The 15,329-nt window shown below is 40.8% G+C and overlaps 1 protein-coding gene across 1 annotated transcript in view; it reads left to right on the top strand.

Annotated features, from left to right (window-relative positions):
* CRYBG3 (crystallin beta-gamma domain containing 3) overlaps positions 1-15,329 on the top strand; it is an 85,435-nt gene that overhangs the window by 36,027 nt on the left and 34,079 nt on the right. Inside the window, exons 4-8 of the mRNA XM_054653102.2 lie at positions 1,051-5,452; positions 6,434-6,481; positions 6,832-6,947; positions 7,911-8,058; positions 14,334-14,473. Of these exons, the coding sequence (XP_054509077.2) occupies positions 1,051-5,452; positions 6,434-6,481; positions 6,832-6,947; positions 7,911-8,058; positions 14,334-14,473 (4,854 nt within the window). The remainder of the gene's footprint in view (positions 1-1,050; positions 5,453-6,433; positions 6,482-6,831; positions 6,948-7,910; positions 8,059-14,333; positions 14,474-15,329) is intronic.

Raw genomic sequence — 15,329 nt, 5'->3', positions numbered from 1 at the left:
AATTTTCCAGACAGCTGAATGGCTGATTCCAGCATTCCCTGTGTTATCAGATATAGGGCAGACTTTGAAGGGATTTCTTCTTAGTTTAAGTGGAGGCTGAGGCAGAAGGGAGTTCAAGTCTAGTCTGAGCATCTACTTTGTCTTAAGGTGAAGAATGGAAAAGCTGACAGTGACTGATTTGTGCAAGAATTCTTTAACAGGCGGAAAAATAGGGGGGAAAGAGAAAAGCATTTGAAACAAAGGTGAGTATTTGTGATGTCTCATAGTTTTAAGAAAGGAGAAAAACTTCAGAAAATTGAAAGTGACAGGCTTTGAACTTATTTTTAGTATTATGAGAAAGAGCAGTGAAGGAGCAGGATCACAGTTCCTCTGTGGTGTTTCTTTCATTTCTTAGTTTTTGCATTCACTGTTTTTTGCTGCTAAATTTAAGAGTAATGAATAGCTAGATCTATCAATTCCTTGTAAAATGTCTAGTTTTCCTATTTTGCTATTCCCTCCAGGTCTTCATTCTTACCCATTCAATCTCTTTCAGAAAAGCATCCCCCTGTATACTTCCTTTTTTCCCATGTTTTTCTCCTCTTCCTCCTGTTTTTTGAGAGTATGTTAGAACTTGGGTAAAAGTTTAAATTTCAATTCAATATTTTAATGAATGTTAGTACAGTAAATTTTCTTCAGTTTTAATGTGTAGCATCAAAAATCTTCAAAACAGGATGATTGATTATGTCTCTGCAAATGTTGCCTTGCAGTGACACTTGTCAGAATTCCCTTGCCTGGAACAAAATAAATGATAGAAGTTGGTTAAGCCAGCATCTACTTTTTTACTTAAACTATAAGTTGTCTTTTTTGATAAAAGATGGTGTCCATATCATTTGTCACACAAACCTCTATTCAGCAGAAGAGGGAGGAAAATAGTGTTGAGTGCAATCTATGTTTTGTGCTAACCTGTGGAATGAAGCAGTATTTTACATCATCTACAGCTAGTGCTAAACTTTATTATTATGCCAGCAGTTTATTTCCTGTCCTTTCTGATATTGATGATCCTTGTTCCAGGCAGACACGACGGAAGCTGGAGGCACCCGCAGTCACATATGCAACATATCGGGGTTCTGCAAGGATCAGGCAGCTCCTGAGGAACCAGTCAGAAACTGGAAAAGGAGAAAAAAGTCCTGAGAACAGAAACGCTTCAACAGTCAAAGAAAATGGAGAAGTCCAGACAGCTCTGTCTGTGAAATCAGAATGCCTAATAGAAGAAAATGGAAGAGATGAGGGTAAAGATCACCAAGATGATGCCATGTTAAATTCTTCTGCAGTTAGAGTGGGAAGCAAACAGTCTGGTAAAGCTCAGCATTGCTTGGGCAGAAGTAAACATGAAGGAACTGCAAAGGCCACAACTTCATCCACTGAATCATGTCATGAGTTGCACTTAAGAAATGCACCTACTTTAGCTGCAACAAAAGTTAAAAGGACGTATTCACTAGATTCATTATTGCCATTTAGTGGTAGAAACAGTGGGATCCTAACCAATTCCACTTCTCAGAGTACTCATTCCCTTAAAGTCAGTTCTGCAAATGACTTGGTTGGAAAAGAAGATGGACTGCCAGGAGAAGCAGAAACTCTCTTTCAGACAGACAAAAATGCCACTTCTAAGTTTGATAAAGAAAATCATTGTAGTAAAGCAGGTAATAAAGAGTCCCCAAAAGAAATACAGGGTAATTGTTTACATTCACCTAAGTCAAAAAGAAAGACTGTTAACAAAGAACTGCAAGAGGGGAAGGGAGAATTTTGCTGCAATCATCAAGTGAATAATCACTCAGAGCAAACATTGGATGTCCAGAGGCTTCATTTCAGTACCACTACATTTCAGCAGAAAGCAGATCAGCACACCAGGAGTGACAATAAAGATGGTGATCCAAGAAATGGCGATGCACAGAAAATTGTCACTTCACTCAGCATGGAATCCAAAGGAGGAAAGTGCTTGGCCACAGGCAATCTAACTGCTTCAGTGTCATTTATTGGACATGATGAAGATACAGTCATGGGCAGGGGGACTTGTAATGAAGAGCTGAGTGGGTCAGGGAAAGCAGTGCATGTACAAAATGGTCATGGGCTAATCCACATGGAGAATTCTAAAGATACTGCCACACAGCAGACTGGTTTTCCTTGTCCAGGAAAGGAGAGTGAGGAAACAATGAAGGTTCTGTCTGAGGTTGCAGTGGAAAACCTTGCCAATGTGTCACCATGTGCACATGGGTGTCAAAGTGTGAAAACACATTTCGATGAGCTGACAGTGCTTCCAACCCACGAGTCTACCTCTATGATGGTTCCTCATTCTGCCTTGAGATCTAATGGAAAGCCTTTGACCAACCATTCTGCTTTCACCTGTGAAAAAGATGATGTAGACTTAATTTCTGAATCTCCACCTGTTTCTGAAAGCAGGTGCATTAATTTTTCTTCCAAGAAGGAAAACAGCAATACGCTTAGGCTATCACCCACAGTAATTGATTCTTCATCTGACAAACAAGGAAAAATCCTGCCTTCTGCCACTAACTCTGAAAATGGCCAGATTGCTGCTTCTGAAAAGGACGCCTTTATTTTTCCAGCTGCAGAGTCTGGGAGAATAATCCCTGTGAACAGGATGACCAAGGGGCCACCTTGCTCAGGAGACCTGAGAACTTTGTGCCCAGCAAATTCTCTGGAAACTGAGATTACTCCTCCTGTGCCTGATAGCTGTGCTGATGGAGTAGATGCAGAGGCTGTTTGCATCTCCAGGCCCACTTCTCCTCCTCTGGTATCCAGAGAAGCCTCCAGTCTTCCTGTTTCTGCCTTGCAGATGTCTAGCACTGCTCAGGGGAGCAGTAGTTCTTCCAGTCACAGAGCTAGTGATGGGGCAGATGAGGCCTTCTGCACTCAACAGGCTGACAGCAGTGTCCTAGCAGAGGCAGTGCCATCACCCATCTGTCCCTTGATATCTTTGGAAACTGCATCTGAGTCAGCCCGTTCTGAGACTGTCTGCAGGGATGCTGTAGGACAGGTGATTCTTGGTGCTTCTGCTCCTTTGGAAGCCCCTTCTGGCCAAAAAACTGCTGCACCTGCCCAGGCAAATGGTCTCTGTTCTGGGAAAGGACAAGAATGTTCTTCTTTCCCAGATGCTGCTGTTTTGCTGAAGAAAGCTGAAGAAATTGTGGACTTGGTTTTACACTTGGCTACAGAAGAAATAATAGCAAAAGAAGGCTTTGGTGTCTGCCAGCTTTGTGGGAGCAAGGATAGTTTAATAAATATGGATATTACAAATTATCAGAAGGCTGAGAGTGTACAGCTGGCAGCAGGAGAAGTCCAGTCAGCTGTGCAATCATTAGAAGATTTTAATGAGCCCAGTGGAGGAGACTCGTCTTCGTTTACAGGAAATGAAAGAGTGGATACAAGTAATCAAGATGAAAAGATACTCTCTTCCATTCCTGATAAAATTGACCTACACAGGGCACTAGAACTAAAAGCAAAAGAAACAGTTGATGGTGTCATTAACTCAGCCATACAGAAACTGGCATCCAATCAGCAGCAAGGCACTGAGAGGAAAACACTTTCTGGAAATGTTCAGCCTAAACCTGAGGCTGAAATGCCAAAGGCTTTAAGTCTGGCTATGAAGTTTCCTGCCAACACTCAGGAACCAACAGAAGTGGTTGCAACTCAGACTGTAGCTGTAAACTGTGAAAAGACAGATTGCTCGGGTCCTCCTTTGCTTCCAAATTGTATGGAAAATGGCATAGGTTGGCCCCAAAAAGATGAAAAAGTAGCAAATAATGAAATTACTCCTCAAACAAATGGATTTCTTCCTTCTGGCAGTTTAGCAAGGCCAGAATCAGATCTTCTGACACCAGCAGAAGAGAGGCAAAATGGAAGGGTGTGTGATCTGGCTGCAGCGGAAATGTGTGGCCAAGTATCAGCAGTAAGTAGAAAATCTGATGGAACTCTACATTTCATAGATAGAGATGCTGCTGTGGTTGAAGAAACACTTTTGCCATTGCAGTTAAAAGGTTCAAGCAATAATACAAATATGCCAGAGTGCACACTGCTGCTAGCTGCAAATGTTAATTTGTCATCTTTTATATGTGGTGAAGAATGTATCAGAGTACAGAGTGAATCCAAAGATAAAAGCAGCCCTCAGATGTCTCTGGAAAGCAATGCAGAGGACAGTCTGTGTGAACACTGTGGGAAAGAAGCTGCAGAGGAAGTACCTGTACAAGTAGAAGCAACCTTACAAAATTCCAAGGCAGTGGAGAGTGAAGAGGAACTAGCAGAAGGGGCAAATACTGGAGCAGAGGTTAATTCTGGGTTAGATACACAGTCCAAGGTACCTGAACCATCTGTTCCTGGAGAGGCCAGTGAAGGTAAACACTGCTTCAACACAGTCTTTGCCCAAAATAATGGGAATCTGAAGCTGGCACAAATCAAGGGTCAAGACATGGAGAGAAATGATCAGCTTGAAGAAAATGGCCTGGACTGCAGCAATGACATGAAAGAACCAACAGAACTTTTGGCCTCTTCTCCACTAATTGAACAGTGGGAAAACAGTTCTTTTACCATCATTTATGAAGGTGCTCTTCAAACTGAGAACAAATCCGTCTCAACTGATGAGATGCAGACTCGTTCTCTTTCTCCTTCTGATTTGCCTTCAGATGATACAGATGATCTAAGGCATGCTAGAGCAAGGCACAAGCAGGAGTCAGTGTGTCGTTTTGGGCAGGACAGCAAGGTGAGCGAAGCAGCAGAGAGCCGAGGCTCAGAGTCCTTCCTGAGCGTGGAGGCCAAGCGCTACAGGGTTTATCCTTTCTCTCTGTCCCCCATCTATGAGGACGACAGCTCCCAGGAAGATGTGCTGTCCACAGACGTGTCTCCAGAAAGCCGTGCTGGGGGAGTCTCCAAAGACAGCTCTGAGCACACCTCTGTGCTTTCCCTCCTCCAGTCGGTGTCCGAGCGCTTGCAGTTCACTGCCCGCTTCAGCAAAGAGGAGGAGGACGAGGAGGACGGGGTGGAGGAAGAGGAGGAAGAACCTTCTTATGAGGAAGATATTCTTGATGTTGAGAGAGAAGACAACTGCCTTTCCAGTCAGTGCAGAGGGAATTTTAACGCAACCCCTCAATCAAATGACCAAAGTAGATCTTTTCTTGAACAATCATTTCTTCTTTCAAAAGAGCAGCTTGACTCACAGGAGCAAACAGAACAGTTTCCAGATGTGTCTTCTCCCAGTCAGACACCTTGTAAACCACTTCCAGAGAAAGCTGATGCTGCTGTAACACAGCCTCCTACAAGTGTGTACTACCAGTACTTGAAATCTGCCAGAAAAAGCTCTTCTGAAAAGGAGACCAGGTTTGGAAGCTTTCTTCAGGATATGCTGCAGCCAAAGATTCACTGGTTTCAAAACAACACTGTGCCAAAACTGGGAGAATTGTCAGCGGTAAGATGTCATGTCACATGATATTTATAATCAAAGTGATTAGCCCAGATTCAGAGTCCTCACCTCCCTATCCTCCTTTCTACCTTTTAATTAAGTTTTTGTCATAAAAAGTAATCAAAAGTTTTTATCAGAAGTTATTAGGCTTTTTTTTCATAGTTAAAAAAAAAAAAGTGTTCTGATAAAATAACTTTTAAAAGATAAGTCTTGGTTCAGCACACAGCTGAAAGTGATTTAACTGTAGAACAGAATATGTGAACAGAAGGTAAAATAGGGAAATATGCATAATAAAAAGTCTCTATTATAGCACAAGACAGCACAACTCCTTGTTAAGGACATATCAACCTGAAGATGATGGAATTGTCTTTTATATGAAAATTGTTCTTTTGCTTCTTTCACTTCTGAGATTAATAGAGTTGTCTTGTCAAAAAAATACCAGCTTACTGGGCTCTTTGATTGTTTCATCACAGTGTCTTCTACAAACTATAGCTCACTTAGCAAATAGATAACATAGCTGCTTCCATAGATTAGGATTTCTTTTTTTAGTTTGCTTAAAGCAATGGCAAATGAGGGTATGGAAAGAGTTCTTCCCCTGTTTAGAATCTGAAAGTGCCACATTGACCAAGTGTGTAACTGAAGAAGTCTTTCCACGATGTTGTGAATACTCCAGTCTGTGTTAGATGTATCTTTTGTTCTTTTCTCTGTTAAGAAATGCAGTTTATTTTTTGCTGGGAAGGGGTAATACATTTGTAAAGGTTATAACTTCCATGACAGCTCTTCCTTTCTAGCACATGCTGCTTTCTGCTGATTGACCCTGTTAAATAATTTACACCAGCTCTGAATGGCAGTGAAACAAATCTTGGTTTTTTCTACTAAAGACAGTTGTGGACATGTACAGGAATAGTCGACCCAGAATAATCTGCCTGTGTTTTGTGTCACTGTTGTAGCTGTTAATAGTTGTTTGCCATGTCCTTTTAATTTCAGAACCTCATTGACAGGTCAAGTCTCAAATACAACCCAAGACCAGGGAAGGTAAGCAGAGTTTGTGTCATATAAATCAAGATGATGCATGGAATAATTTGTAATACTGTAATTTTTGAAAGGAAAGCATCTAAAGTTGTTAGTCTAATTTTCTGTATTTTTATGTATTAATAGCATGTGCTTCCCCCGGCTAATAGTGAGAATATATTATTTAAAATCCTGCCACTAGTAATTTTACTGTCTTTCTCAGCAATTGTTCTCATTGAGTAGAGTGTTTCATAAAGGAAGAAACTGTGCAGCCTCTCAGTTGAGTGGGCACAAATTGCAAGCAAAAAAAAAAAAACTGTCTGTGCTCTGTGTTGAAATGGGCCCTCATTTGCATGCATTGTGTATTGTTTCAGATTATTATTTATGATACTTGTGGCAACAAAAGTAAACAAGAAGTTCATTCAGATGTGCTAGATGCCTCATCATGGATCTTTCCCATTGGAACAGTACTTAGGATAATTAGAGGATGGTAAGAAATCCAGGTCATATTTAAATAGAGTCTTTCCAAAAGACTGCCTGTGTGTTCCTCTTCTGTTTTTATTTCTTTTATTTATGACACATGACCCATCTGCAGTAGTGTCTTTTTCTTGCTTTATAATTAGACTGAAACCAGTGAAAAAGCATAAAACAAAGTTTAAATGCTGCACTAAAAAAATACATTGTTTCTCCTGGGAGCTAGCTTCAAACAGGCAGTTTCTAATAGAGCCACAAGTGAGTTTAGAGCTCTTGCCTGAAGTGCTGAGCCAGTGCAGCCATAATCGTGGCTAGAAATATGTGTACTAAAAAAGAAAGGTGGATTTTTACAGTTCAGTTTCATTATACAGTAGCTGATGCAAAAGGACCATGAAATGAACATTCTCAGCTGCTGGTTTTAATGTGGCATTGAAAGGAATGTGGCTACTGAAGGATATATACAAGGACCTTTAAGTTTGCAAGTGTTCCTCAATTTGCTTTTGGAAGCTGGGACCAGGTCTGTGTCAGTTGTTGCATTGGAATTTAATTGGTGTGGCTTACAGGGAATGTTTCCGACTGTCAGCCATGCATGTCACATTTATGCAGTTTTCAGGCAGCCTTATGTGGTTTTGCATACATTTCTTTCACATCCTAAGGAATTCTGAATGCCATTATTAGTATGTTTTCTGCCTTTCATAGTGTCTGCCTGAGCAGGACGCATTTTGATGTGACAGTTAGTATATTTGGCCTGGTAAAATAAGGCTGCTCATTCACATTGTAGTTTAGCTGCATTTTTATTTTATATTTTGTCCTGGAGAAGAACTGTGTATTTTACTTTGCAATACCAAAGTGAATTTGACCACTGAGGGACAGCGTAAGAAAGATGTGATATTTGTCTTGGTAAGAAAAGCTTTTTCCTGGGCTTTCCATCAGATATGCTCTACCAGCAATGACTCAGTTCATTTTATCATTATTGCAGTTGGATTTTTTATGAGAAACCAAAGTTCCAGGGTCGAAGACATGTACTAGAAGAAGGAGAAGCTGTGCTGGATCACCTTTGGGATCTCCCAGGCATAAAACATCATCGAAGAAACCTCACAGTTGGTTCCATCAAACACGTAACAAAGGTACAGACTTTCTCCACAATATTCTCACATGCATAACTGATTTGTTGGTCACACTGGTGTATTACCAGCAATGGACACTGTGTGTGTGGTGTTCCTGCCTTAATTCAAATTTGCTGTGACTCAGTTTTTTCACTTTCTAGGTGATAAATTCCAGGGCTTTTGCTGACCTAAATTTCCCTTTCTTCCTGAGTTACTGAGCAGGTGGATTATGTTTCTTTTCCGCCACCCTCATGTGACACAGACTCCCCTGCTTTTAGATGTTTACCTGTCCAGTTATTTGAAATTAAATGGAATCGATTCATATTTTTGAAGAAGTTTTTATCTTAACCTGTCTGCTGTGTCTGTATGGCTTCTGCTTCAGTAGTAGTTGGGTTTCCAATCCTGTTTGTACAGTATAGCCTCCAAAAACTTCTGCCATTCCCTCTGCAGCTTTTGTGCCATCTGTAGCATCTCCACTGAGACCAGCAGCACACCTACAGCATATAGCTCTGCCTGCAGCCTTCAGTTTAGAAGGCTTTTTGTTGAAAAGATAAGAATCAAATGTCTAAAACTAAATATAATGCATCCATTGTTATTCAGTGAATGAGGAATATATTTTCCAGATCTTGTGATTTAAGAAGACTTAGTGGTCTCATTGTTCAGTGTAACATTCCAGTTGCTCACAGGGCACGGACCCTTGCTGTGACTGGATTATCATTTGTATCACAATGTGAAAGATTTCCAGTAAAGTGGTTTCTCTGTTTTCTGTTGGTATAGAGGTCATTTTAAAATTGATAACCTTTTTGTCATCAGTACAGGGGCATAATGTCGTAACAATTAGAAATACTTCTTCATTCTCTGAAAAAACTTTAACAATTAATTCATTCAAAAAAGGCTGACTGAAGGCAAGAATAATTAAGTTAACATTATTTGAGCTAAACATATTAAAAACCTTTGATCAATATGCAATAGGGATGTTGATCAATAATGTGGAAGACAACTAAATAAATGAAGGTATTCCACAATAACAGCCAATAAGGGAAACTGGGTGGCTCTTGGCTATGAAAGAAGACTCTTGGATAGGAAAGATACTTGTTTAACTTCATCGTGCTTGATAAAAACCTTTGCAGCTAAATAGCTTTGACTTTTGTTCTTCTTCCAGTCTGTGGTTCATTTATGTAGAACACAGATGGAAAGCTTTGTTACTTTACACTAATTCAGTAATCAACACTTTCCTCGTGTAAATTAAACCTCTGGCAGGTATGGTTGGTAAGTTTAGTGCCCTCACCAGCCAGGTTTTGTCCTCTACACCTTGATTCATGAAGGCATCTCTACTTTTATAGGTTGTTTTTTAGCTGCTGTGGAACTGCTTTTGGAAGGTAGTTTCCCAAAGTGCTACCTTATTTATTTATTTTTGTGGAAAATATAGGCTTTGTTTTATTTGACAAATAGTGGATTCTTTTTCAGGGACCTCGTGTGTGTTTTACTGCCATTTCTTTTTCATAGGCTGTCAATGTCTTTTCTCCAGGGTAGTTTGGCCATACTGGCTCCATGTCCATGTTGTCTGACTTGTCTTCCAATTTTTCAAGTACTTTTTTTAATGGCTGCTCAGTTGCTGTGAGTTAACAGATTTGAACATTGACTAAATATTTGAGAAGAAAACAACTTGCCAAGAAGAGGCGAAACAGTTTTTTACTAAGGAAACTGTAGGAGGTACATTTAATTTTTTTTTTACTAGCATATTGTCTGAAGAACAGTCTGCCAGTAGCCTTGTGCTCTTGATTTGGCTTCAAGCCTCCCCAAAAAGCAGAAGTTCTGTTAACTTTTTGGTTAGCTTGTGGCCTGGCTCACCATGGATATGCATTAGGTGTATCCATGTGTATTTAATTTCAAGAAAATTGTGGGAAAGAGATTCCAAAGAAACAGATTGTGCAACCAGTAAAATGAAGACCTGTCTGAAATGATGTGGAGATTGATTTCCTCTATGACACAAGCCAAGGCCAGCAAAGTCTGCCTGCACACCCAGGTTCAGTGCAGCTCCTGCAGCACAGTCTGTTCAGCCAGGTCATTTCTCTAGCCTACTGTAAATACTTATTTTGACTTTTTCTGCACGTTGGGCTTTTTTCCTATCTGTTTCTGGAAACCCAAAGAGAGTGCAAAAATAAGAGCCAAGAAGAGTTCCTGACTCCTCCATTCTGGAATAGTCTTGTGAACCACTGCTTTGCAAGGTGACAAGGGATCTGAAACAGCAATTTATAAACACTGTCTGCAAGACGGTTAGGCAGGGATTACCTGGGTTCCTTGTGGAGTCTCCTTAAGCAAAGCTCTTTGTAATGGGATTGTTCACACTATTACATGAAGGGTGTGTTTCTTTTGTTGTGTGGTTTGCCAGGTGAAAAGAAGCTAATAATTTAAGCAGGGACTTTGTCAGATGCCATAGGAAGACACTCAGCAGCTTCAGATGGTCTCATTTGCTGGCTGGTTCTTTACAGAACAGTAATCATTTATTTCCTTTGTATGATTTTATTTGCCACCCCTGCTGAGTTCTGTAGCTGGGTTTGGTGGTGGTGAGTGGTAGCAAGAGTGGTACAGTGCTGGAGCACTGGGAGCAAGAATTACAAATGGGTAAAAAAGCCTGGGGACCAGCAGGTCCAAAAAAAAAAAAAACCAACCAAAAAAAACCTCCAGAAGCAGATAGCATCCTAAAGACAAAATGTGTATCTAAAGTAAAATGGTGTCTAGACATTACAAAGCAATCATGTTAATACCAGAACTAATTAGACCTGGTTTTCAATAGACTCTTCTCTCATCCTTGTTTTGGCATTTCCTTTAAGAAGCCAGACTTCAGTCATTCTTTGTCCTGCTGTTGACACTAAACTACCCCAGTTAAACAGGCTGATTTGATCACCACAGCTGGCAGATCCAAGGAGAAGACTCAACAGTGCTAAGTTTATTTAGCCCTGCTGGAGCTGTTAGGGCTGTAATCCTAGACCCAGAAGAAGAATAAACGACCTTGAGGGGGTCAAAGGCTTTAGGTCTCTCACTTCTGCTGGACCTCTTGGTCAGGCTACAAAAATGTCAGAGATGCTTGCTACTGAAGAGGAATATTTAGTGCTAAAGGCTTAAGGGTTGTGTTAATCCTCTTCAGAAGGAGCTTTCCCCTTTTTGCTGAGGGCCATGTTGCTCTTCTGGAGGTGTCTGTAAGTGTTCCACTGCTTTGTAAACATCCCAGCTCCCTAAAGACCACGAGGGAAGCACAGGCATTCCAGGATGACTGCGTGGAGGCAGGAGGAGGATACCACAGAGTAAGGCAGGCAGAGAGGGATGCCTGGAGGCTGTGATCTACCTAAGCATTTGCTGGTTGTGTGTTATCACTGGAAATGAGCACAGCTGCCTAATGTGTTTGCCCTCCTTTTGATTCTGGTTTTGCCTGATGTGTCTGTAGGACAGTGAATGCTCTGAGTTTGGACTGCTTGTGATGGAGGGTGGCACAGTTTAGGGGGTGGGTTTAGTGAGGAAACCTTCCAGTTTGGGATCTGGGCTGGAATACTGTGGTAGCAGTTTTGCATGATAATAATTGTGCATGTCTGTGTGTGTGTATCTTATTTCCAAATCTTGACGCCTTGCAGGTGGCTGGGCTTTAGACTGAAGGATCTCCACCTGACTGCTGTCATATTTGTATGGTTTTCATTTTGTTTCTAAAGATGGTGGCTTCATTGGGAATGTTGAAGGAGCCTCTGAAAGTTATGAGGCCTGTTAAATATGCCCAGGCAAATATGAACATGCTGGGGCCAATATTTGCCAAGCTAAATTTTCATGCTTTAATTGTATAGATTAATTGCATGGCACAGAGTGTACATCTGCAAATATATAGCGTTCATCTCATACAATAATAATAAATGTTACCATTCTCTGCAGTCTGTGCATCAGTACAGGTAAATTGAACTCCATATTTAAGTCAAAATGTGTATTAGTGACTTTAAAAAAATGTGCTTAGAAAATATGATGTACTTCTTGCTCGACCATGTTACCACCTTTAAAAATAAATATTTGAATTGGTTTTGATGAAAACCTCAATTTATTGTGTGGCACTTTATGAACGAAATTTGTGGACTTAATCTAGAACACACACAAAAATACAATCACTATGAGTAGAGGTTTTTTATTGCTTTCAAAATCTGGCTGGATAGAGATGGTGATAAATAGGAGAGACTTTAATATGAGTGTTTGTGCTTTACCTCCCCTGGTACATTTGTCATCTCTTGAGCTGGAGACTGCCTCATGAGCTTCAGAGTCAGGAGAGTAGACTTGAAAAGAGCTTACAGACTGCCTTTTTCCAATCTTAAATGAAAAACAAAAACAAAAGCCTCCTACTGAATTAAAATTAGCATATTCCATCTCCTATTCTGTCTGAGCCCTCAGGCAGATACTTTTATTTTGCTACTTGTCTAGTCTTGTAGATACTTAGTTTCAGAATTTATCTGAAGCCATTAGGAGTCTGGCATCATTATTTGTGGAATTCTTCTAGGTGCAACTTCCAATTTTCTGGATCAAGCTTTATTACTGAATTTATGAATTTCAGCCTTCTTACATATCAGATATTTTTAGAAAAAAAACCACAGACTTCAAATGTTTCACAACTTTGATTTAATAAGATACATATATGTGTGAGAACTATTGGGAGATTTTATTTTTTTTAAATCTTGTCTAGCAATGCGCTTAGAATTGAGGAACTCCATTAGCATGTTCCCATAAAACAGCATTGTACTAGAAAGTCTTTTTTCCTGGTTTTTCTGGGTTTGTTAATCTGAAAACAAAAATTCCAGTGTTGCAGTTTCTGCTCTAAAAACAGAGAGTGAGCATTGTTTGTAAGGTACAATACAGAGGAAACGTGACTGTGCAGGAGGGAGAGTTGCCAAGGCAGTATTACTGTGTTACCTCAGGTCTCAGGAGGAAAGTGAAACAATATCCTGAAGTGCATCCATTCTAATTGCCACAGTTAGTGCTGACAGTTCAATAGCTAATTAAAAAATACTGTGAACCAAGAAGTGGGAAGTTACCCCATGAAAACTCCTCTAAAAACCCATGTGCAAAAGGAGAGTGCTGCAGGTGCTGTCACGAGATGAGGTGCTCTAGCTTCCAGGGCTTTTGTGCCCTGTTGCTGGGTTTCCCTGCAAGCTCTTGTGTTTCTCCTTTCAGAAACCACAGTCCATGCAGGATCTCTGTCACGGTGTGCCCCTCCCAGGTCCTCCCCAAATCCAGAAATAGGTGCTTCCCTGGGGGGCACCTTCAGAGACCACCACTCCTCCCTCTGCTCTAGCACATGTGAAAGGGGCATCTTCCTCCAGCCACGTTAGGATTTTGGGAATCTTGGTATGCTGTTCAAGCCTTCTGTTTTAAAGCAAATGGGCTTGTGGGTGAGGAGGAGAAGGGGAAGTGTTCTGGGAGGTTATGGCTGAGAAGTGAAGTTTTCCAGCTGCACACGTGAGCTGCCTTCCACTGGTCCCGAACACCCTGCTGAAGCAGGGACTTGCAGATCCTCCTTGGTTCACGATGTGTTTGAGTGCTGGGGAAGAAAGTGTTTGCAATGCATGTTATATAAATACTGCAAAATGAGGGTGGCTCAATAAAATCCCTGCAAATTCTAGAGAGGAGCATGTGGTCAACAGGTTTGTTCTCCAGCGTGGTATCTCTCAGTAGTAAACCTCCAGCAATGAAATTTCCTGTTACCTGTGTGCTAACAGGAAAATTGCTAAAGTGCCTACTTAACAGAATAGATGTTTTTTAATACTGATCTTTTTTTCCTTCTTCATCTAAAATGCTGCAGATTTATTTAGCACAACAAAAACATTGAACTCATATGGCTTGATACTGTAGTTGGATTCTGCATTACAGAACTTAATTGTCATGGAGGGGTGGAGGTGGAAATGTAGTGGATATTTGGTAATACATGCAAGATTTTTGGTAATACATGCATCATGTGTGTGATGGAAGCATTGCCTTTTAAAAAAGAAGTCAGTCTTATAATGCTGTTCAGTCCTTTGGTTGGAGAATATTTAAACTGGCCTTTATGCAAGTAGCCTGACAGCCATAAATTTCTTCTTTGAAAATTAGTGGGAGCTGGAAATTTACCTCCTTTGACTTTCCTAAAAATTCCAGCCTTCATTTTAGGAAGAATAAAAACCTTCCATCATATGAAGGATGAAGAAGGGTGAGAAGATGGGGTAAAAAAGGGAATGTTTGGGGGCAGAGTCTGCAAGTGTGGATAAACATTACCCTTTGATTTGTTTCCACAGGACTGTGGCATTCCAGAGGTGGAGTTCTGCCTGGCAGCTGGTACTACAGAAGGACTTCCCATCTGCATACAGGGTGCAGCTGCCAATTTAGAAGAACTGGATGTTGAGAAAAACCCTTATATAAGAGTCAGATCAGGAGTGTGAGTACTGAACCTTCTTAACAGCATTTTGCCAGCAGGTAGAAGAGTAATATCAGGGGATGAAAATCAGTCAGCAATATGAACTATATTTGTGGGGTTTTTCCAGAAATCAGTAAACATACATTTAATATTCCCAGCTCTGCATGTCAGCATTGTGTTCTGTGGGCTCCTAGTTTGAAGGCATTTTTTCCTAGTTGCTGGCAGAAGTCTTCAGTAATTCCATATTTGAGTAGCTGTATAAATGAAGGAAGCAACTCAGCTATAATTAGCTTTTATTTCATTAGAGAATAGATACTTCTCCTGAGTCACCCACCCTGTTACAACCATAATACTGTAGCTGAGCACCAGAAAATGAGTGTTACATCACCCAAGCATTTCTCAAGCTACAGCCAGATCCTGACATTCTGGAGGGAGGTGATGCAGTATGACACAGGCCCCTGGGCAGCCCAGAACTTCCTATATTGAGCTGAATGGGCTGTTGTTCCCTGGGCCAAAACATCACAGTTCCTGAAGTTGGGGAGTTGTGTGGCTCTTCCCATAAGTAATTGCAGAATGACAGTAGCTCTTCTATTACAAGAGTCTTGCCTTTCCACGTGAGCCAAGCCTTCTTTCCCACTGTCTCACAGTAAGTCTGTGAAGCTTGGGGTGGTGAAGGACATAAAAACAGAGTCTTGTCTTAGTTTTGACAAAACTTGGTAGTTTTAAGAAAATAATTTTCCATATGTCCCATGCCTCTTCCTCCATTCCTTGTGTGGTCTCCTAAACCTGTGTCCAGCTTCTACATTCAGCTTTTTTTTTTATTATTTAGAACAGTCTGAAGGGCTCCCAGCAATTTTAACCCTCACATCAAAATTAC

The sequence above is a fragment of the Agelaius phoeniceus genome, chromosome 2, assembly GCF_051311805.1.
Source record: "Agelaius phoeniceus isolate bAgePho1 chromosome 2, bAgePho1.hap1, whole genome shotgun sequence".
Taxonomy (NCBI): domain Eukaryota; kingdom Metazoa; phylum Chordata; class Aves; order Passeriformes; family Icteridae; genus Agelaius; species Agelaius phoeniceus.
The sequence above is the reverse complement of the archived record's forward strand: the minus strand, read 5'-3'. Positions and strand labels throughout refer to the sequence as shown.